Here is a 24,788-nt window from a genome sequence, read left to right on the forward strand (position 1 = left end):
TGTGTATTCGTACTATGAAATTATTAAAATCACATATAGGAAATACTTACAAAATTAAATATAGAGATAGTGACTACCAAGTAAAGCTGCTAGAATGACAGCTGCCTAAGAGTGCCTGTGCTGGGCAGTAGTACTGCAGCCAGACTGAGTCTGTAAGTACTGATTTCTGGTGAAATTCCTGCCTCTAAATCTGGAGCCTCTTGTCCTTTCCTTTCTGTTATAGCAGTGCTGCCTTTAAATGTATTAAAAAAAAAAAAAAAAAAAAAAAAGAAGAAAAAAAAAAAGTTTAAATGGCTTGGGTTGGAAGGGACTTTGAAGATCATCTAGTTCCAACTTCTCTGCTGTGGGCACCTTCAGCTACACCAGATTGCTCAAAGCCCCGTCCAGCCTGGCCTTGAACACCTCCAGGGATGGCATATCCACAACTTCCCTCAGTAATCTGTTCCAGTGCCTTGCCTGCCTTATGGCTGTTAGGACTCTTCCCTGTGTTTCTGCATATGTAAATCTTTGGTTGATAATGAACAAGCAGATGCTAGTCCTCTGGGAAGCTGCTGATGTGAACTCTGGGGCTTGTTTGCAAAATCAGAGCACGGTGTGCATGACACCAGTGATGAAATTAGCAGAGCAGTTAATGGCTGCTGATGGGGAGTCTGGAGGGTTTGCTTTAAAATTGCAGAGAGGAAGAACTGCAGAAATGGGAAGAACCTCTCCTGGAGCACTGAGTCCACTCATCTGTTACTTCTAGCATTCTTGTAGCCCTTTCCTGAAATGGTTCAAGCTCCACTTTAACACTGTTGAGGTTTATTTCTCAGTCTGCCTGGATTCAAAGACTGTGAGACCTCTTCAGTGCTCATATCTGGTAAGCTTCTCACTGATGACCCAATTAATACCCACTTGTTCTCTGGTCAGTACTGTCCACCCAGATTTCCTATATTTCTCTCCAGCCCATATTTCTTCCCCTTTTGCTGCCTGCTGTAGGGGCAACAGAGCCATCTTCTCCCTCTTTTTCCCCCACCTTCATTTTTGCCTGGCTGAAGAAGGCACTCTTTTAGCTTCTCATAAAAGAGACCCAGGGCTGCTGTTATCACCATCACAGCCCTGCTCTACTAACCCTGTAAGGTGTGAGTTTATTTCTTGATTGCAGGTCACCACGGCTGTGTATGTTGTTCCCACCTATTGCTCACCACAGCCTTCCCAATTATAATGTCTCAAATTTGCCTCATAAAGGTTGGACTTGATCTTGGAGGTCTATCCAACCTTAATAATTCTATTATGTTACAGGGTTGTACACATTAAATAATTTGTGCTGTTTGCTATCTGTCTTTCCTCTCTCTTAAATGTATTTAGAAGCTGAAAGGCTGAATGGATGTAGCTAACTTAATGAGGAATAACTTGATGCTGAGGGTCTGGAACCAAGGAATATTTTAAAATTAGAAAGTTTAAAAAATTGAAATATTAAACTTATACTAATGAAATGAATATTTTTACTGAAGTCTGTCAAGAAGAAAGCAGAAGACCCTTAAACCTCTCCTGATAAATTGATAACTGTAAGAAGAATAATATTAAAAGTTACTGCCTGATATTTTTAAATTTGACTGTGCAAAACAGCTGAAATCATGCCCTGTTGGGAGAATGCTTTGAGTGATGCAATCAGCAATTTCTTTTTTAAGCTCAATATTTCTCTAATATATCATTGATAGTCACTTCAGGAGATCTTCTACAGAGACAGCATGAACTAAATAGACTGCAGTAGAAACACAGCTTAAAAAATGGTCTTAGATGTGATACACCAAAGTGTCTTAAGTGCAGTAACCAGCTTGAGGGGAGTGATCAACTGATTTTTACTGGGATAGAGTTCATTTTCTTCAGAGTAACTAATATAAAGCTGGTTTGGGGATTTGTGCTGTAAACAGTGTTGATAATGCAGGGATGTTCTCGTTGGTGCTGAGCAGCGCTTGCACAGAGTCTGAAGACCCTTTCTGTTCCTCATCCCACCCAACCAGTGAGGAGGTGAGGGGTGCACAAATAGGAGGACACAGCTGGGACAGGTGACCCCAACTGGCCCAAGGGAAATCCCACACCAAATGGCATCTTGCTTGGCATGTGCAGCAAGGGCAAGAAGAAGGAAGGGGCGTGCGTTCGTAGTGATGGTGTTTGTGTTCCCAAATTAGTGTTGTGTGATAGAGCTGTGCCTTCCTGGGAAAGGCTGAATAGCTGCCTGCCTATGGGAAGTGGTGAATGAATTCCCTGTTTTGCATTGCTTGTGTGCAGGCTTTTGCTTTAGCTCTTAAGTTGCACTTGTCTCAGCCTGAGTTTTCTCACTTGACTCTTCGATTCTCTCCCCTATCCTGACATGGGGGGGGACTTAGTAAGCCCCGACTGTGTGGGGCTTAGCTGACAGCTGGGGTTAGACCGTGACAGTCTTCACCCAGGACTGAGCTCAACACCTAATACCAACTGAGCTGACTTTTCAGTTGGTATTTGTGGCAGAAAGTGCAATTTTGGAAATACTAAAGCACTCCTGGGTTCATTTTGATTTTATGCAATAGGTTACTTCTTACAGAACGATATTTTAAAAATTGGGAAGAATTTAATGGTGACATTTAGAAATTAAATATTTTGACATAAAATTTCCATTGGTTCAACTTTTCTTAGTTGGAACAAGAGAGTATTTAACCTCAGGCTCCCTAAATCAGGCTCCCTGAAGTCCTGTTTGCCCTGTTTCCTGTGGAGCAGTCTCACAGGGTAAGCTTCAGTGAAGTCTGGTGAACCAGAGCTTGATTGCTGCCATGATGCTTGCACAACCAGTTCTGAAAAATTTTACTGCTGCAAAAATGAGGAGGAGAAAGCAAGAAGAGTGATATTTGGCATTTAATTAAAAAAAAAAAAGTTTGCAATCTACAGAAGTAGTCTGTTCCTGGTATAATTACTCTTCAGTAATTATCTGTCAATCCATCACCAGCTTCTGGTCATTGGGGAGAGGCCAGAATTTGCCATTTTTTCAGCTCACAGCCAGCTCCTGCTCTGTCCCCCAACACTGTCCAAGCTGGCTCCCCATCTCTGAGTCTCTTTCGTACTCCTGCATCCTGCACCCTGGCAGTTGTGACGTTTCCATGGATCGCTCTCCAGCTGGCTGAGGAGCGCTGAGCAGCAGGCAGGGGCAAGCTGGCAGCCAGCATCCAGCATCTCAGCTCCACCAGCACTACTCTCCCTGGCAGCCAGCCAGAGTGAGCTGCTGTGCAGCAGCCTGGTGAGCTTTTGGACTTGGCACAGCTCAGCTGCAGGCTCAGGTAGCAGAGGAAACGGGGCAGAGCTTTCCGACCCATTCTGAAACAGCAGGCTCAGGTTACTGCTCTTAAGAGTTGACCAGGAACCTCTGCATCATAGACCTAAGCTCAGCATCTTGGGAGGACTTGTTGCACCCTTTCCAGTTTTGTATCTTTTCACTGTTCTTTCCCAGCTCTGTCAGAAAAGCTCAGTAAATGAGGGAGGCACCTGGAGTAAGGCCGTAGAGAAGAGTGTCTGGGAGCCCTGAGGAGGGAGGGTGGTATAATAATATGAGCTGGTTCTTGCAGAAACAGCATAGGTGATGTAGACTTGATGACAAGAAGGTAGCCTCATATCAATGTAGTAACACACGGGACCCATCAGGGTCATCTTATTCCTCGTTCACCCTTAATTAAATATTATTTGCTTAAATATGTATGTAATAAAAGGTAAAAGATGTTACAAGCTGTCTAATGTTCTCTGTAGCCCTTTCTACGAGAGTCTTGCAGTTATAATTTCTGTTTCTTACTGATAGATAGACTTTTTCCTGAACAGGGCTTTGCGTAGCCTGCTGTGATTGTGGCATTCTAAAAATGCTGACGTGATTTTGGTATCTTTTTGCAATTAAAATAGAAGATATACAGGTATTTTATGAGTGTAAGTTGTGTTGCCCTTATGATGTTGCAGATCTATGATTGTGTTGGAGTGAGTGGGAACAACCTACCCAAGTTAGTTATTTACAATCATACCAGCAAAGAAGATGCCTCTTTGCTTCAACGGTCCTTCTTTTTAATCTTTAATTAACTCTGAATTTGACTAGATCTGCAAATAGCAGATGGTGAAGTATTGCCAAATTGCTGCTCATCATCTGCTTCTCACATACATAATTTGTAAGAATGCAAGTATAAAGAAAATATATGAAACATCAGTACAGTGTTCCCCAGTAGCAGGAAGTTGCATTTATTTTTCTTTTGGCATTTAAGTTTAGCAATGAGCAAGATATTAAATAAAGCATTTGCACAGAAGAAGACTTTCATAATTGTTGTTTGAGAAACAAGTGAATAGGGCAGCTACTACAAAACTTGGCCTTGTACTAAATCAAATGAATAAATTATCTTTAACTTTATGATGTTCAAATGAAATGGAGAGTTTCCTGCATATGAAGTATTTTACTTGTTTCAGGTGCTGACGAATGATGCCTTTTGCTACTTGCAGTGGTGCTTCTGAACTCTGACTGGGCTGTAGTAATTGAACACAAAAGGGAAAAAGGGCTCAAAAAGTGCAAGAATTCTTCTGGGAAGCTGGGGTGACTCTAATCTTGCCTAGTAGAAATACACAAAGTTTCTCCTGTCAGATCTGAGGGAAGCTGGAAATGTAGACTGTTGTCTTGACAGCCTCTATAAAAACTCTGCCTTGTTGGTGAGTATCTGTTATTACCTTTAAAAGAAAAAAATATCACCACAGGTTTGAAAATAAAGCTGAAATACTGAGAAAACTTGCTGCTTGTCTAGTCATGCATCTCCTGATTTAAAAATATTTCGTATGCAAGGCTAGTTTGGTTGCGTTTTGTTTTCAAGGCATTAGCTTATAAATTGTACAGTCCTCAACCTGAACATTACACTTGCTGTAATTCATAAGTGGGGTTACATCAGCAAGTCTTTTAAAGCAGTGATTTGAAGGTTAAATGTAGGCTTGACTGTACTGCTCCTACAGTGCTTCACCATCCTCTTTCTGAGGGGTTGTTTAGAGTCCCACAGCTGGGAGGTGTCTATGTGAAAACGCAGGAGGTGGAGTGGAAAGCCGCTTCTCTTTTAGAATTTATTTTGTTATAGAAGCTTTTATACCAGAAGAAATCTGCTCAGATTTTTAACCTAGGAGCAGAGCCTTACAGCACTCAGCATTTAGCAAATGCATGATTGAGCAAAACATGTCTGTAGAAAAAAGCAGCCGACTTTAGAGAAAGACTTGAATGAAGCAGTAGGGAGAAAAAGAGTCGCGCTTTTTTTTTTTTTTTTTTAAATCCATTATCCGTACTTTTTGACAATATTTTATTCTTCTTTTTTTTGGCTTCTTAACTTTTCAGTTTTACTCTAATTAAGTTTGCATTTAGAGTGTACCCATTACCTTGAAATGATATTTATCATACTGTCAAGGTTTTATACTTACTTTTGCTGTCTAGTAGAAGACATGGAAAACTATATTGTGAGTATATGGGTTGAAGATGAGGGCATTAATTTTGCCTTCCTCACAGATCAATCTGTCATATCATTTGAAAAAATCTGTTCACAAAAGAGCTACTCACTCTGAACAGTGTTCTAAAGCTTTGGGAGGGGGGAGAAGGGATTCCTGAAAGGGAAAAAGTAAGATATATTTTGCTGTGTGTGGTTCAGGAGGTTGGTTAACTTGAATCAGATTAAACCTCAGAGCTCAGATGGTGTCAGTTGTACTGGTGGGAGGCTGGTGGAAATTGACACTTTCTTCTGCTTGTAGGCATTATGCATGTGGGTAGTGTGGTTGCCATCTTCAAAAGAAATTCACAGAAAGATCCATAGATAGGAGGAAAAAAGGCTTCTTATTTCTCCTTACTGTCATGCAAGTGTTCAAATCAAATGTGGACAGCCCAGCTTTTACATTTAGAGGTGTAAGTGAACTCATGTCACATTGTATGTAGCCAGAGGATGGACTGTGACTGGTGGGGTTTTGTTTTTCTTTGCTTTGCTCTGCTGACTCAAATCCTTTAACTGACTTGACTGTGGAAAATGTATGATGGTAGCTACCGAGAGGAGAGGTGATTTTATGGGGGATGTGTAGAGACCAGGGTCTATATTAATTTTGCCTTTTGTCTCTACCTTAGTTAATCGCCTTCATGTCCTTTTCTAGGCTATGGAGAACAACACATTCCTGGGGAAAAAAAATTAACCTATTTAAGATTCATACCGTAGAAAGAGCTCAATTGTGCTGTCAAAATTCTGGTAGAGGGAGGCTGAAGATACTGGGTTAGTCATGCACATTGTTGGCAATTGTATGTTAGGAATGAGATTTGCCTGGGTGGTCTTGCAGTTGAAGTCTCTGCTCTGGAACATGTTTCACTGTAGGACAGTGTCTCAGGGTTTATTGCATCACTGGAAAATTCAAAGAGATTTGAAAAGATGTTTAACACAGTTCTGTCTGTCATGGTCACCCATATGATTTTGTGATCCCGATTATGGTTTTCTTGGGTTCTCACACAAAATGCAGAGTAGGCAAAGAAAGAGTGTATGGCAAAGTGGTGAAAATTGCTTGCTGTCACGGTGCGGCATCATCTCAGAGTCAGAAATGTTTAGAGCATATGACAGCCAGTCCTCTGACTGAACAAACTTCTAGATTCATCTAACAAAGCTTAAAGAAACAGGTTGGTCTAACTTTGACGTTCAGTATATTAGGTCATCTCTGAAAGTCTAAATATGACCTAACTATAATTTCGTATCTGGGTCGGGCAGTGCTAGAGGAGTTCTTTTTTTCATCCTAGTTTTAGTATACTGAATGTAAAGAGGTCTTCAGTAAAATAAGGGAGGTCTAACATTTTGATAAAAAAACCTGGGTGCATCCCTCTACTCCTCTTTTCTAAGTAAAAGAACTCAGACCAAACCCTTACTTCCTCTGCATTTTACTTGGAAATGAACATATCTGGTATGTTCATCTGAGTTTCAGCTGCTTTCTCCTGAGTGCTGTGAAAAGATGGTTATGCTGCTTATGCTAATGTATAGATTAGATGCATAATTTCCTGTATTTTCTGTGTCTGTCTCCAAACACAGAAAACAGACAGCTTTTGCTACTGTTAGACATAAACCCAAACTGGAAACCTGCATTTGCGAGAAAGTCCTGGGGACAGCAACAAGCTAAACAGATTTACACTGACAAAAGCATGTTGAAACTGGTGTACAACTGTAGTTTTAAAAACCTGACATATAATTTCTGCTTTGTAAATCCCTGTCCTCAATGGGAGATAACAAGAGATTTAAGAGATAGGAACACATCTTGCTGGTAGATTCAGGCATAGTTAGGGTTTGGGCTAAAACCTCGTTTTCTGTTAGCTTGTCTTCATCCCAGTCCTAAAAAATCTGACAAGGAAAAGTGTCAAAAAAAAAAGAACTGGAATGAACACTGTGTTGGATGAAATATTTTTGTTTGTGCCTTTGTGATCTGTTACATGATCTAAACCTAATTTTAAATGCTAATGTTTGGCAGGAGTTGCTGATGGAAGTGGGTTGTCCTAATCCCTTGTACGTGGGAATGTTAAAGTGCATGGGAGTGGAAGAGAACCCCTGGCAAGATCAAACCCTCGTGTCAGGGTACAGAAGATAGCTCTCTCTGAACAGCAGAATTGCATAAGCATCTGAAGATTACCCACTTCTTTCTCCCTCTCTTCATCCCTTGGCTTGAAACCAATGACTCTGACTCCAGTATAGTCTTACAGTGGCAGGAGAGGATAGGTAGTAGTAGGTTATTGCTCTCCCTGTTACCTTTTAAATTTGCCATTGTGCGTTTGTAACCCTGCTGGGTTGCACACACCGGCTTTATCTTGGCAACTGCTTTGTTTGCTATAAAGCAGATAAAAAGCTGTGTAAGCTATGTAATTGGCACTTGCAGGAGATTTTTAAAGTAGATTTAAAGTAGTTGCCAGAGGTCCCCTAGACAGCTTGTTCTCCCCTTCCCTGGCTGCAGCATTGGGAGGGGCAGGTGAGCACATCATTCCTCATTCCTCTCAGTATTGATTTCTGATGGTGGCCAAGTGAAGGGCATGTGCAGGGATTTATTTTATTGATTGTTAACAAGGGACAGTAATGCCAGTGCTCAAAGGAGTGAAGTTTATCATGGCTTCTTGCAGCTGTCTACTCCATTTAAAGAGAACTTTATGTATATGGGTAGTAATATTAAATATGATTGGTGATGGTAGTCACTGAAAAACAAGGATTTTGGAGGGACTGCCTGTGTAAAGGCCAAGTATTCAAGTGAATACTCTTCTGTCTTGTATGTGCATGTTTGTCACCCAGTTTTGTGATTACAAGTCAACAGTGTTAAAGAGAATGGTCTTCCAAAACCTCATTTTACTCTCTTGATAATTCCTAGAAAGTAGGGAATACAGCTCTGTGAAATGGTTCAATACATCTTTTCGTTCTCACTGTGACTGCAAGGATATGTTAAAACAGAGAATGAGAAATACTGAGTGGCTTTCTTCTTCTGGAGGCAGCAGTATCACACCTGAAATGTGCCATTACCTAATTTTAATTTCCAAGAACATGCTTGTTGGCTTATTCTTTCAGAAATAATACTCCCCTCACTTCATTCTTTTGCAGGTGTATTTAAAGTGTCTCTCTCTTTGAATTGATTCCTCCCTCAGTCATGCTGAGTCTGCCCTGTGTAGTCTGGCTTTTGATACCAACCTAGGGTTTTTTGTAATTTAGGAGGGGGGAAAAAGGGAAAGATAAGTTACCTGTGTGAAGTTAGACCAAAACCATTGTACAGCTCAGAGTTAGAAGAGGAAAAACCATCTTCATCAAAACCATCCTTTGAATTTCTAATTGAGGTCTTGCACTGTTTCTCTTGCATTCTAACAAAATCTGTTAAAATCTGAAAAGGCAGATGGAACTGAAAAACCATTAAGAAAGTCACAGGAGGAAGAGAGGTTTTGGTGGTTTTTTTTTTGTTTGTTTGTTTGGTTTTTTTTTTTGGAAATACTAAATTAACTTACTTGTAACTCGTAGTGTTTGCTCATATTTGCCTGTACCTTCCATCTGATGTTACCATTATCTTCCTCTTTAAATATTTCAGGAAATCTCTGCTAATGAATGATGCTAAATGGCTACAGTACAGGGAGATAGTATTATGAATAGAGATTAATTTCATGCTTCAGTCTTCAAATCAGTTTCTAGCTATGAGACATGGTAAGCAATAGAAGAGTTGGACCCCAGCCCTCTTACGCTGGCCTCTCATGTTTTCTTCTGAAATGTCTGTGTAGTGTGTAGAGACAGCAAGAACAGTTGGGATTCTTCACTGTACTCCCTTGATTTCCCTCTCACACCCCTGACTTATGCAGATACTTGACAACATATTTACTTGCATGCTCAAAATTTGCCTTTTCTCAGTGCATCTGAGACCTGTTTTCCTCCTAGCTTGGCTGCTGTAGCATGTAATCTGCCCCTTTTGCTGTTGTGCTTCAGGTAAATCTCACTGCTATGCAGATTGTCACTTCACATATGGTTTTTATAATTAGAGCCAGTTTTTAGTTTCTACCTGCTCTTTATTATGCTAAAAAGTTGCTGAAGCCGATGGGCACACAGTTAAATCCATTATTATAAGTCCATTATTATAAATCCATATTTAACTAGGGTATTGTATGAAACCGATACGCTGACTAGAAGTTTTATTCCTGAATTTGGTGGCCATCAATTTCATCTTCCATCTGTTAGGTCTTAGGCATTAATCTAACCTTTGGCCATGTAATTCTAGTTTATGAGAAATTTCTCCTTTATTAATCTTCAGCAACTGAATTGCAGGCCTCTCACAGTCTCCTTACTAGGTATGAGCTGCTAAGTTAGATTTCTTTATAAGTGTAAGCACTCAACTCTTTCGCTGCTTTTGCTCTCTTCTCTTACCTTCCTTAAATGCGTGAAGTCTCACTAGGTCTGCATTCTGTATTTTGTTAACTCTTGTTAGCTCTTCAGAATAAATTCCTGTGCTTCAGTGGTCATCAGGACAGGAGACCTACCAGATTGTTAGTTTATCTAGCAGTGGAGCTGCTGTAGCAGGATGACTCGAAATTTTATAAAACGGGATATTAGCAAAAGCCAAAATGGGTGTTGTAAACATGGAAAAAGTTTTCATGTACTGAAATGACATTTAAACGAGCTTTCTCTACTTTTCTAAGTAGCATGGTGCAGTACCTATCCTGAAGTTGGAGTTCCTTATTTTACATTCCCTTTGAGCCAAATCCCTGATACTAGATCAAGCTGTCATTCTTAATGGACTCAAGAGCAATAAAATAAGGACAAAGTGTGATGTGTTCTAACAGTGTGAAACTGGAATCAGGTCTGTTACTGCAAGAGTCATCATAATGGCACATAGCTCATTCCTGCACACAGGCTGCATCATCTCAGGATAATGATCTCTGCGATGAGACTAAGTGTTTCTGAGAGAGACTGCCAGAAATGAAGAGTATGAGTAAGACAGTGGGGTGTTTTTCTCCTGCAGAAAAGCACTGTGTTCTGTAGCCCTAAATGTCAAATTAAACAGTAACTTTCAAGTATAAATAAATTTTGAAATAGGCAGTATCAACTGTGGAAAGCTGGAAACGTAATAACATACTGGAAAAAATGAGATTTCTACTCCCTGTTGTGTTGGCTGTATAAATGATTTGGAAGAGCAGGTGAACAGTGAGGTAATGAAGTACTAATTTATTCAGGGTAGTTAAAGGCCAGCACTAAAGAATTGTGCAACACTCTTACAATCCTGCTTAACTAAGCCTCACAATTAATTGTAAGTGAAGTTTGATGTAGATAAATGTGAATGCACCCATGGAAATGTAAAGCAGGAGAAAATTAGAGTTTTACCATGCTAGGTTCTGACCTGGCTCTTGTCCCTTGTGTTTCCAGGAGCATCTTCCTGTGAGTCACTCTGGGAAGGCAGGACCCTGATGCTCAGTAGGCCTAAGTAGTGCCCAGCAAATGGAGTGGCAGGTGTCACTAGGGGAAGGACGAAGGATGAGTCCCAAGACATCGCTGTACAGTGCGTACATATGCCTCACCTGTTTGGAGCAGCTCTGGACTACCAAACAGCATAGTTAAACTATAAGACTGTTCTGAATACTGTGGTAAACCATGAGGAAAGCTTGTGAGAATTCAAAACGTGAAACTTGGAGAAATCCATTGAAAGCAAGTACAAAAAATGTACTTGGCATAGAAAGTTCCTCAACTCCAGGTTTTTCTATTCTTCTGTTTTTAAAAGTAGGAATTAATCCTAATCTACCAAAAAGCTTGGCTGTGTTATGATGATGATTCTTGTTTATATAAACTTCCTGAGATGTTAGATGCTTGTTTTGAAATGTTAGAACACAAAAACCCCACCCTCTCAAAAAAAAAAACAAACCCCAAACAAACGTCATCCAAACCCCAGCTATTCTCGTACCATGAGAGCTAAAAAGTCCTGCAGGCTGACATGCAATATTAAAAATATTTGTTCCCAAGAAGAAAAATATTCTAGTTGAAATCCTTATATTAAAGGGGAAGCAGTCATTGAGGATTTTCTTGGTGGAATCTGTGACGGTAAATGTTGCCTGGCTCTGTGGCAAACCTTGAAGGGCTGAGCTAATGCAATCTACCAGATGTTGGGGTTATTTTCAATTCTGTAAATGAGTAAGCCTTTCCTTGGGCCCAGTTCCTTTCCTTCATGGAAAGGAATTAAGGGAAGGAAAAAACCATCAATAGTAAAAAGGCAAAGGCAGGCAATACAGCCTCCCCTCTGAAATATAGCCTTGTCTGTGCATCATGGATAAAGTTATCTTTATAGATTTTCTCAGTATTTGTTTGGAAGTAGTATGTTGGCCGTTACTGCTTCAGGAGAGGTTATTTGTTGTTTCTGGATGTGGTTTTAATTTGTTCTTTTCTATTTTTAATTAATTGTACCAGCCTATTATTCAGAGAAACATTCTCGTTCTGTCCTTGCCTCATAGATGCACTTATTCTGTGCTAGTGTTTTGCCGTTAGGGTTTTTCAAATATGTGCTTCTGAACACTGAGAGGCCAAGACTGTCTTTCACAAATACTGTATTTGAAATGTCATTTCTCAGGTATCCAGGTAGAGTTAAATGATGCGATTGGCAGACTTCATAGTGATGGAGAAAGAAAACAGAATGCAGTATGATTGCTGGTCCATTTTGAATTCCAGAGGAGAGGGTTTTAAGCTGTTTCGATTAACATATGTCTATATATTTTGCTTTTGACAGTCATTATTTTCCCTGTGGCAAGATTTTTGCAATAAATACATCTTCAGCATGCTTCTGATCTTGTATTTTGCTGGAAAATGTAAGAAGTTTGTTCATCTAAGTGAATTGTTAAGTATTTCGTGTAGTGCAGCTCTTCCATATCCATTGAAAAATGATGCTCTATTCCTTGTTTACAGATGTGGTTCCTTGCACAGAGAAGCAGCCCTTCTGTGCTAAAATGCCTATCAGTTACATCTAACTCATTTTGAAGTTGCTGTACTTGAACATTGTTGGAGTTGTGATTTCACAATGTTCATCTCATTACTGAGTCTGAAATTCCAAAGAGAAGAGCAGATTTGGGAGCAGTCCAACCTGCATCCCAAAAATTTCAGGGTGACATTACCTTGGGTTCAGCTTGAGGTAAGAGGGACTGCTATGGAAACTAGATCAGTTCTTTTTTGCAGGATCTCTGCCAAGGCCCTTCATTTGTAGAGGAAAGCGTAATCTGTTTTATCTGTGTTGTCTCAATATAAAAAAAATTACAGTCCCTCATACGGAAAAGATGGATATGCAGTATTTTCTTTCCATTCTCTGGTAGGTTGTGAACCTTGGAAAACCCATTCATCATCCCCTGCCTTGCATTTGCTGTGAGGAGCAACATTTTCTTCTTGCTTGCTGGATGAGCCCAAACAATTTTGGGGTTTTTTTCTCTCTTGAAAACATAGCTTCATACATAGCTTCTAGTCAGGAAACATTCTGGGATTCCATTTGGAGGGTTTTAAGCTTGGGGTGGATGGAGAATATACAAACAAGTTAATTCGCTTGACATCTGCTGCTCAAGTTGATGTACATAAATGTGTCAAAATTATTTTGGCTGCCTAGAGAAGAGGGAAATACTAAGATCATAAATTCAGTAGTGTTTTGTTTGTTCTGTTGGCCAGGGTAGCTGATTCAACTGATGGTTGCTGGTTAACAGATTGTAAATTTGGATTCATGGATTTCCTGTGTATCTGCCCCGACTATAAGCAGGGTAGATTCTGACAGTGATATCACCAACATACAAAGTATGAACGCAACACCAGAGTAGTTTAGAAATTGGGTTTTTTATAAGACAGAGATTCTAGTAAGTAGGTGGGTTTTTTCCCCCAAAGGAGTTAAATCAGAAGCAATTAAGTTTGATTGTAAACCTTTAAATGTATTTATTTTATTTAAATGTATTTAAATTAAAGAATTTATCCTTCCAAGTTTGCCATTACGTATTCATTTTAATATTTAAATATTTTTAAATTATTAGGGCAGGAATATGGGTTTTAAGATCTTCAGATAATGAAAAAAACTTGGATATCCATGTACTGTGTTTCTTTAATGTATCCCACAGGACACAACCATTAAATAGGCTTGAGTATGAACTCTGCAGCCTTGAAAGTGTGGTAACTGCCTTTGTGCAGTCAAATCTCTTGGTTTTCAGATTTTCTCCACAGGGTTTCAATAATATTAGATCTGTACCAGATAACATCAAGGTAGGGGTCTTGAGATTATGCACATTTTGCTAAAGCACATGTCTGATGGTGCCTCAGGTAGAAAATAGTAAAAATGCAAGAGCCAAGAAATAATATTACTAAAAATCAATGTGTTTATTTAATTTTTAAGGTTTAATTGGGGCATGCTATACTGAACATGAGGAAGGTTGAACACTATAACATTATGTGTATCTAGGGGAGCAGGGGGATACATCTTTTAGACCAACATTCCTCCTTTATGGATGACATTGCAATTAACCCAGCAATCCTTGAGGTTATTGTTACTCTAATCTTCAAACCAGGGGGAATGTGGAAGTTGTTCTGTGACAACACGATGGACAGTGGTAAAACTTGAGAAACTGGAGTTGGAGCTTTCTAACTTGCGTCTGGATAAGGCTTGGATTCTTTGGTGCTTTGGGAAATTCCCAGTGGCAGTCTTGGACTTTGTTAATGCACGTCAAGAAATTAAGCACAAAGGATTTTGTTTCTCATGTGATAAATCCTACTTAGTAAACATTAGTATCTCTATGCTCTTAATGCTAAGATAATATTAATTTTAGAAAAGCTTTGGTGTCATACAAGTATAATATATAATACATTTATACTTGCTTTTCACTTACATGCAGGATTTTCTACTCTTTATCAAGTTGCAAAGCAATTTGAGACTGCTTGATTCTGCAGAAAATGATTCAGTTGAAGTGCACTTAATTTAATCTCCTCTGTTTCACTGAGTATTTGATAAAAGATAATTGAAAATGCTTCAACTTGTGCTCAGAAAGTTGTATTTAAATCAGACTTTGGTTTGCTCTTTTTTTTCCTGCAACCTCTTAAAGGTCGGTGGATCTTATTTGTAATGTGAATCGTGCTGGAAAATAAGCCATTTATGGACTCAATTTGGAACTGATGGCACACTCAGTTAAATGTGCATCTAAAATGTATTTGTTGCATTTATCTCTGTCTTACAGTGGGAACACTGAATTGGTAATACGAGGAAGGTATTGCTGGCTGCCAGGTGGTTAAGAGTTGGTTCAGTATCCAATGAATTCTAGATTTTCCTAAGAAGTGTCTTTTAATTAATTTGTAAAAGTAACTCAGGAGGTTGGGAGGAACACATGAAAGGTTGGGATTGTTTTTAAATTTAATAGATAGTAGTTTGCTGGAAGGCAGACTGGGCTGGTTCTGACTTAACAGTTTTCATCCCAGTCATTACCATCACCTTGGCAGTAGAAAGAGTCAAAAAGGTAACTCTTGTCTTACTTGCGCATCCACAGTTTGTTTTGTTTTGCTTTGTTTTTCCTCAGGGCTTCTTTAGTGACTTCAATTCAGTGTAGGATGTTCTGTTTTTTTTCCCCAGAAGACAATACTAGAAATATTAATCTACCTTCAAGAGAGCAAATTTCTTCTCTTTTGTTCACTGCTCTTTTTGTTAGGAAGTAGTCTCGCTCTTGTCTAACAAAATGATGATCACATTATTAAAGACTATTCTTTAAAGCTATTCAGGAATACAAAATGTCTCTCAAAAAAGAAAGATTAGATATGGTTTGAACAGAACAGTCAGAGATGAACAAAGTTTGAAGGAGCTAGATAGGGGAAGGAAAAAACATTTAAGCAAATAATGACTGTAATTAAATCTATAATTTTGTAGTTTAAATGAAAAATATTTTTTTTTGCCAGTTGAGGTGCAACATGTTCTTCCCCACATAGGGGAAAAAAAAAGCAAAACCAAAAGAACAATGGCAAAACCACCATACCAACAATTTTTTTTTTTTTTTTTGTGAAAAACAGATTAGGTGACTGCCAGTGGGTGGTAGGTGGATGCATGGAACTAGCTACACTTAGAGTGCTAGCTTGATTTTGGACAGTAATGACTGCACACACCTCCCTTCCACCTCCCCCGCCAGGTCACAGCAGTTTATTGCATTGTAATAAAAAGATGTAAATCAGACCTCAGTGTTGAGCAGATACACAGTGACGCGTTTTCAAAACCAAAGTAGGTGAAAATCACTTAGGCCTTTGCAGCTCCCATTGAGATTTTCTGTGTTAGGTGACAGGAATCAGTCCTGCTAAAGAAGTCTGATGCAATCCACTGTAAGTATTGTAAAAAATACAGCTTTCATTTATAGTAATTTTGATGTTTTAGTATATGGGGAAGGGAGGAAGCAGAGTAAGAGAGGTAGATTCTGCAGTCTTTTTACATGGATATTACTAGAAAAGTGTGAAGTGAATGGCAAAAGATAGGCTTTGTTCTGTATTAGAACTGCAACCTGATTAATGGGCTGGGGACATTCTGGTCTCAAATAGTTGGATTTTTTTTTTGTTCTGACATTTACTGCATAGTCTACTAGGAGCTGGTTTTAATGAGTATAGAAAAATGGTTTTGTGTATTTGGTCATAACAGGCTTTGGGAAAAAAAAAAACAAACTTTTTTTCAGTGCAGAGGTGATTATTGATCTCTGTTGACTAATTATAAATTTATTTATCCTTAAGCTATTTTCTTTTTATACTGGAATGTTCATACAATAGATTAATAATGCAACACGTCAGCTGCATTTACAAGGAAGTACTGTAGGCCATTCTGGAAAGCTGCAGTTAAGTCAGGAAAAACATTTCACTCTGCTTAGTATCTGTTTTGTCACAAATATTAAAAAAGCTATAAAAAAGTACAGAAGCAAGTTTAAATATTGTTTTAGCTCTCCGGTGTATTCCTGAGGAACAGTTAGCAGAATGGGAGGGCTGGGAACTGCTACTATCTCACTAATTTGTTCTGTGCTAGAAAACTTATTAAAACACTAGATTATTAAGTTGGAAACAAAGGCATTCTGTATGTTTTTTATTGTGTTTTGAAGATCTTCATAACAGGGCAAATGTGTTATACCTGATAAACAATTAGTCCTTAGGGTAGGGAGGAGACAAGCATCTGTCCCTCAGTGGGCCCTTACCTGCAAAGTCTACCTGGGTTTAATTTGTTTGTAAGCGCTTTTTTTTGTGGAACACAGGGGGCTTTTGCAAGACCCATCTTCTCTCTCAAGTTCTCTGGTAATAAAAGATAGCATTTCCGTACTTCAAGCTTGGAGCTGCCCACTGGCTGCCCATAAAACATGAGAGAGTTCTGTCTTCTCCTCTCAGAGCAATATTGCTTTGGGAGATAATGGCTTTGCTGAAGATAACTATGTGAACAGAGGCAAGGCTGCTGTAGTGATTTGGGTCCAGGTGAATGTAGTCTGTACTGAGGAGTTTCTTCTGGTATATGTAGGAGAAGGAAATACAGGTGACCTCTGGTAAGTAACAGCTGTGTTAATTACCTAATACAGCCTTCCCCCCGATGAGTAACAGCTATAGCCAATAAGGATGAGTGAGATAAAAAAGAGAGTTAGCTGAAAAGGGGAGGGTCATCACAGAGGAAGAATCCTGAGGGGCATGAAGGAGAGGCTCATGAAGTAGGATCCTGGGGAGAGTCACTGCTATAAGGTCAGTCTGGGTGTGCAGTTAGAGCTTGTTGTTGGAACCTGCAGTCACAGTCTAGCTAGGTAAAAGCCTGCAGTCACAGTCTGCAACCCAATACGCTGCAGTCATACTTTAGCAGGAAATAACCAGCAGTCAGAGACTACAAGGGAAAGCTAAAGTAGGAGCTTGCTGCAGCCAGAATCAGTGAATGGATGGAGTTAAGATGACTTAACAGTGAAGAGGAATAAACCAGGACCCTTTTAATGCTGTGTTTAATGAGAAATCTGTGCCTCGGCGCATTTTTACCCTCTAATAAGAGGGCTGCTGCAACAGTATACACTTCAGGTATAATACATTATAAAGGAAGGTTCTGAGGGTCCAAATTGCCTGGGGTCCTCACAGCCCTGAAATCTATTTCTTTTTACCTGTGCCCTGAAAAACGTCTTGTGTGAAATAGATGTGTCTGGTGGTTGTGTGCTTTTAGGGGTTTGTTTGATCAAGACTTAGTATAGTTTAGAAGCCTTGAAGCTATTCGGTGTGTTTGTTAAATATGATACTTGAGGCTTTTGGGAGCTTGTGGGTTAGTGTCCATTGCCTTTGAAATTCAAATGGAATTTTGTGTGAGGTGGTGAGACTTTGAAGATACATATCCAACCTTCTACAAAACTAGTTCAGTTTCTTACGGCAGCACTGTCAGAAGCGACCAATTGTTCGCATGCACTGTAATGTTCTTCAGCAAACCTGAAGAACAGGTTTTAACTTAACTTTTTCAGCTGTATGCAATGTGGATTTTTTTGCTTGAAAAGGAAATACAAGTCAGTATATCCTTTGGTACTTCTTTCTAGTTCTGTATAGCTTTAATAGATAAAGTATGTAATCTGTAGAGTTTTCACTGGTGTGCATGCAAACACAAGCCGGTGAGTATTTTAGTTCATTTCAATTTCTGTAATTGTAATTCACTCCTTTATTATTAAACATGTAAGAGTGTGTAACAAGGGCATCAGCAGTCTGTCTTGATACCACCATGGTGTGTATTACTTCCTTGATGGATTATCTGTTAAATATAAAACATATCAGAGAGCTCTGTTTAGAATAATTGTGTGTAGGTAAGTGTTATAAATACTTCATGTCTGTGTGCTGTCTCTGTCCTCCATACAAGTACTAATGCTTTTCCTGCAAATCGTGCAGGGTAACAAGTTAGAAATCACTTCAGGAAGTGTAATCACTGTAATTTCTGCAATTATTTTTAATGGTGCGGAGCTGAATGTGTTTGAAAAAATGCTCTACAAACCCACAAAACCTCTTAATATAGGAAATTTATAAGGCACATTGCTCAGTTTGGGATACTTCTGCAGATTATAAAGGCTCTTCTTTTTGTTATGCTGGTCCCCAGAGGAAGTGTTGCCTTGGTCACGACATATGCAGAGAGGTACTTGCTGTGCAAATTGCCAGGTACCTTTCAGGTCACTAAGGCGTGGATTTTGGCTCTGCCTTCCAAAAGTTCAGCTTGCAACCCATTGAGGCCATGCCAGGGGTTTTGAATGTGTGCTGCATTAGAAATCTGCTGTTGAACAGAATGCAAGAGGAGACAGTTCCAAACCGCTAAATATTCCTAAATTTTGAATGCCTTGTGAATTATCCATTTTTACATTGATTTTGGAAGCCAGCAGTACACCAGTGGTCTTGGAGATGATTTTGTGTAGAAGTCTGTGAGGTGTAATTTTATTGATCACTGTTTCCATAGGACACATTCAAACCGTTACAAAAAAACTGCAGAAGAGTTTGGCAAACAGGAGAAGGTCCTGTGTGTGTGGTTACAGATCTGTTTCGGGTAGAGTTGTGCACCCGAAATATTTTTTGTTTCTCACTGCTTGTTTAGGCTTTAAAGTGTTCATTTCCCTGCGTGTCTCTGACCTTCCTGCAGCCTCTCTTGCAATAGAGATCTACATGAAGCAAGCACCAGTGAATTCTCTGTCCTCATGCCTCATCATTTGGTTCACGAAATGTACGTTTTACCTGCAGGTCTTTATTAGATACTTAGTGCAAGCCCATTGCTCAGCATGCAAAGTAACTGAGCTCTTGGAAAGATACTGCTTTGATTTGCAAGTAGCAGAAACTAGACCTTTGAATCTATTTGAAGGAAACAACCCTGTGTTGCACTTAAGTCAGAACTGTTTTCCTTGGGTCAGGATGATGCACCAAAATGAAGTAATGCATTGAACAGATCAGTGCAGCTCTCTGAGTGAGAAAAGCCAAGCAGCACATTGTGGACTGTAGATACCAGATGGCTTTTTGGTGCTAGGTTGTGATTACGGCATGTTTCTCTAGGTCCTGCTTTCCTTCATTATAATAATTTATAATAATGTAGCAGGTCAGCTATATTAGTTAGATAGTAATGTCAATATAGTGATATATCACACAGGTAAACTCCCATTTCTTGCTAAGGTAATGAAAAAGATCTGATGAACCTTACAGGTAAGTTCATCCCTTGATGATACAGTGAGTGAATGGACTTGAGAGATTAAGAACCAGTAAAATGTGTAGGCTGTGTCTTGTAATTTGCAATCCATTGGTGAATAGACCCATTTATATATCTCCATGATAAATGCCATCTGATGCTTCTCCTCTGGTTGATGGTCCTTACTTTCCTGTATAAGCAGAAATCTGAGAAACTTGAGTTATTTTCTAGAGCACTTGAATCCTGTTTTCTGCTTTTGCTTTTTATGGTTCCTTATGTGAAAAATATCTTAATTTTATTTGTCTGAGCATTCATTATTAGTACTAATCTCAATAGAGATCAATACTGCCATGTTGCAGCAGAAACTTGCACAGTTGTCCCCCTGTCATTCTCCTCCCTTAATCTTGTAGCCATACCTTCATCTCAGGCTAGATAAAAAAATCTCTTGGGTTCAAGGAGGAGTAAAATTCTTACTTCTGGGGAGGTGCACTAGTATTCTATTACTTCTTCCTGGAGGAAAAGTGTGTGTCCTCAGCTTGTCTTAAAAAGTTAACTGCTTAGTATAAAAGAATAATTCGGACTTCTTAGGACCAGAGAAAAGTTACTCTTGCAGTAGGAAAATGTTACCATCAAAATTCCTGACCCTGCAACAAATGAGGCCATTTTTGCATCTAGGGAATCAGTGAATATCAAATGTGGAAGTGGCCTTTGTAGCCAAAGGCATAAGTTTAGTTTCCCCAATGCCTGCATCTGCCTAGGCTGCAGTATCACATTTCCTTTCTTGCTGTCTGATCCAGGGATTTTGAGTCATCTGTAGAAAAATATTTTGGTCTTGGTCAAGGTAGGGGAAGATGGTATTTTGACCTAAGGTCTCTCTGCCAGCACTTCACTTGATAAGTGGCCGATAGAAATCTCTTTTGATTTTGGTTTGAAATAATAGTGACCTGTTGTAAATTAAAGGATTTGTGACACAAGATGCGACTGAGAGTGCCTGATGCCACCTCACCACTAGCAAATGAGAGAGTCCATTTTCCTGGCGTCTCTGGTAACTGTGCTCCTTTTTTTGGGGGGGGGAGTAGGGACGTGTGCTGGGAGTCCTGTTGTGCTGTGCTGGTCTTCACAGAAGCATCACACAGAGACACCATGACCAACACACCATGGTGCAAGATGGAACTGAGCACCCCAGTGCTGAGCTTTTCCTGTGTCTTCTGTATGTTTAGTCACCGATAAATTAATTGCTTTTACCCAACAGATCTAGGAATAAAGCACAGGTGTCTGATTCTCTTGCTGCTTCATTAAGCTGGGTTTTTTTTAAGCGCCAATGTTCTGCTTAAGAACAGGATGTTTCAGAGTGTATGAGCAAAATGGTAAATTTAGACAGATATATTTTTAACTAACATTTATTAAGTAGCAATTGAGATTTGAGGGACGATACGGTTTACAAAAGATATAAAAGCATCTATTATAAATAAAAGGAGGCTTTGGGTTAAATATGCTTTTAAATACAGGACTAGAAGCTTTTACTGAGAGCTTTGAAACTATTGCTGCAATGTGTACCCAGGAAAAAAAAGAAAAACAGTTTAAAAATAAGTGCCTATCAAACTACGTAATGTTCCAGTCAACAAAAACTTGCCTTTTAAAAATGTTAATTTCTTTTTCTTTCAAATTCTGGTTGTGTTGCTTTTAAAATAGAAACAACTTTTTACAGAAGTCCCGGTTAGTTGATGGAAATAAATGTGCTTTGATGATGGGTCCGAGGCAGAAGTTCCATGAGGATGTTCTGTGATACAAGTGCTGGTAGAGGCAAGCCGTGAAAACCAAACAAAAATACCAGGGCTGATTCACAGCCACATTGCTTGAGATTAATGTCAGTGTCACTGGGTTGGGTTTGGTAAGTTTTATTTAGACATTGTGAACAGGCTGAACCCAGTTTCAAAGCTCAGTGTGATCCGTTAATGCTGAATTAGAAAGGACATTTGTTTAATGGCATTACAGCATAGCATGGTGGTGAATGCGGTCCATAATCTTTAGAGTTCACATAGATCAATACTAATAACATCACAGGAAAATCAGTCCTTTGAGCATGTTGGAAGGAGATCAAGTTGTATATGAAACTATTCATAACAGTCCCATGGAAGAGTTTAAATTCTTTTCATCAGGAGAGAAAGGCACCACTGCTTACAGAGCCTGTGGAGGGCTTACTTTGCCTTCTGCTCATGTCCCTTCTGTAAATGAAGGGTTGAATTCCCCTACTAAATGTTCTAGTTTGACCTGGGGTATTAGTTTGGACTGGTAAGCAATATCTCTGGTATCAGGCAAGAAGAAACAAATTGTACTGAGCATTTGCTGAGTTCCAGGAGAAACCAGCCATTTCAACTCTTTGAGTGTACTGAAGACTGAGGTGGGGATTTTGTTTGTTCATTTAAAATATGATGCTGTGTAATGTGAAGTGTATGTCCCTAAATCCTAGTGCAGACAAAGTCAAACCATGCTGTGAGGTCTAGTTAGTATCTCCACATTGAACTGTATAGGGAAAAAAAAATACTAGTAGCTCTTTATGTTGCTGTTTTTCCAGGTATATGACCTGACCCCTAAATAAGAAGGGGCTGTTATTGACTCAAATACATGTAGCCTAGTACAAATTAGTTTTATTATATAATCAGGTGCAGATTTTTTTATGGCTTTGTGTTTCCTGTCTGTTGATTATGGGTGAACAAGCAGAATCCAGTTTTAGTGGAATTCTGAAAATATGTTTTTCACACTAGTGTGTGCACAGCTTGGCCAGTTCCTTGTACACCATAAACCAGTGTGAGTCAGTATAGATTGACTCATCCAGAAGTATGCTGATTTAAAACTTCTGTCAAAGGCTAGAATGCTACTATAACAAGCAAAGCTCTTTGGGATTTAAAAAAAAAAAATCCCCAAATTCAAACAAAACCTGAAACAAACAAAACACCCACACATCAACTGCTGTTTCCAACTTCTTAAGGTTAATTTAGCTCCAGCTATACTTGGTTCATACACACACTTATATTTGTATGGCTTATTCTTTAGACTTGTGTTACTGATTTATGAGGTGCTGGTATATATCTGCTACTTACTGCATGCCTCATGATCAGCAAAATAATAAACTAGGTTAACATTTGCAGGTCAGTATGTCTTTTTGATTTACTTCACAGGGCATAGTTCAGGCATTAACACTTTAAATGTTTTTCACATCCTGATATTTATTGACTTAGGTAAGAGTTTATTTGCTTGTTTTCCCAAAACTTTGCCTTAAAAAAAAATCAGATTAAAAAATTCAAATAAAACTTACATGACTTGCTATTTGCAAGTCCTTTGGTCAGCATTCATCAGCTTGGAATTTAAGAGACAGAGAGTAAACTACCTTGGTCTGTTAGCATCCCTACCCCCTTGTCTTTGTCCTTAGGCTGCACATTCTTTGGAAAAGTTATCAATTGCTAGGTGTGAATAGCCCTAAATTTGAAATGTGAGATGTATTTTTCAAATGATTGCTTAGTAATGTGAGCAGGAATTTTCATTTCTTCTGCCCAGTGAACTTTCTTTTAGCAGCAAGAGATGTGCTGGTGTTTCTTGTTCCAGGAATGAACCTCTGCGGACTGACATTTAAGCAGAGCAATTTCTGTAATGTGGCATTTAAGGAGTGTTAGGAAACAGAATATCTCCAGATGAAGGCTGGTTTACTTGCACTTACTCACCTCTCCTTTTAGGAGTTCAAAACCAGGCTGGATGGGGCTCTGAGCAACCTGGTCTAGTGCAAGGTGTCCCTTCCTGTGGCAGAGGGGTTGGAACTTGCTGCTGTTTGAGGTCCTTTCTGACCCAAACTAGTTTAGGAGTTTCACTTGTTTTAACAAATTTGTCTAACAAGTGCCAGATTGTGGTCAATTTTTGGAAGCTAAATCTTGGTTGTATTTAAACCTTGCCCTGATAGAACAGCTTTAGAAATGAAAAAAGTGTTTGCTTCCCTGCCTTTTTGCATGTCACTAGAAACTTTGAGTTAGTCCTCAAAGCTAAGCTGATTTCTGACCAAATTTGATAAAAGTACCTCATTATGCTTAGAAGGTTGGAGAGGGAATTCAGTTTGTAGGTGAGCAATTATTTGCAGTCCCTCTTTTAGCTCCCTTTGCCATATAAGAGGCTGAAATTTGCTAGTGTCAACTGACTAAAATTGAACCAAGAAATCAGAAGAAAATGGTGCCATAAATTTGGATTGATACCTGAAGGTTTTACAAGTCCTAGAATTGATTATTTGGGTTTTTTTCCCCTGTAGATTGAAATAATGTCGTGTGCAATCATTTTCCTAATTGCCTCCAATTAGGAACAATAGTGAAGCTTTACAATAGAAAAGAAATTATCCATCTCTCAAGTGTTTTGGGGGATGAAGGACTGTGCCTGATTCCTTATCTAAGTCTTGGAAGATCTTTGGTATTTTCCATTGTTACAGGGTTCTTTTCCCCTGACTGTTTTCTCCAAATGAATTGTTCCCCTAGAGGAATTTAAACTCTGGGTAATTATTGTTCTCTGTTCCAAAAGCTAATAAAAGCAAAGCTCAACAGTATTCAATTTGAGGCCTATGGAAAAACTTGGGTGTAACAAAGTAGAAAAACAAACTTTTCTGATGAGGCCAGGAAGCTACGTTCACATTTTCCAATTTTTACTGTACGTGTTGGTCCTAACTGGGAATGTTTCCTGCTGAACTGAATTTTTCCTCTCTACTTTATATTGTAGTTGATATTTTTATCCAGGAACTGTGGACAAGAGTTGATCATAAATGTCAAAGATACTTGCATATGATCTCAAACACAAGGAAAGAATACTCTTTTGTAATATTTTATAGGGATGTGTGTTGGTTGTGCTCTTCAAGACTGATAGGATTTGTTTGTTTGTCTCAGTAGTTGGCCAAAAGATACTCTGGGAATGCTGCCAGAGTATAACCATGTACACTGCAATTTGATATTTCGTACAGACCCATTTCTTTGAATTAGGAGGCTTTTCTTTCATGCAGTTTCTTTAATGTGTATCTGATGTCATTTTTTTATCTGACTTTTTCTGAAAAACTGAAAACCATTTTTATTGCTAATTGCTTGATCATGACAAAATTAGAGCTAAATTTGGCTTGT

The 24,788-nt window shown here is 39.0% G+C and overlaps 1 protein-coding gene across 2 annotated transcripts in view; it reads left to right on the forward strand.

The window, feature by feature from the left end:
• PPP3CA (protein phosphatase 3 catalytic subunit alpha) overlaps positions 1-24,788 on the forward strand; it is a 170,689-nt gene that overhangs the window by 40,488 nt on the left and 105,413 nt on the right. Inside the window, exon 1 of one of the 2 annotated variants that reach the window (XM_040064101.1) lies at positions 17,450-17,534. The exons of the other annotated variant lie outside the window; for it this stretch is intronic. Within the exon in view, the coding sequence (XP_039920035.1) occupies positions 17,453-17,534 (82 nt within the window). The 5' untranslated portion in view covers positions 17,450-17,452. Of the gene's footprint in view, positions 1-17,449; positions 17,535-24,788 lie in introns of those variants that run through there. 2 annotated transcript variants of the gene reach the window in all.

The sequence above is a fragment of the Hirundo rustica genome, chromosome 5 (assembly GCF_015227805.2).
Source record: "Hirundo rustica isolate bHirRus1 chromosome 5, bHirRus1.pri.v3, whole genome shotgun sequence".
Lineage (NCBI taxonomy): Eukaryota > Metazoa > Chordata > Aves > Passeriformes > Hirundinidae > Hirundo > Hirundo rustica.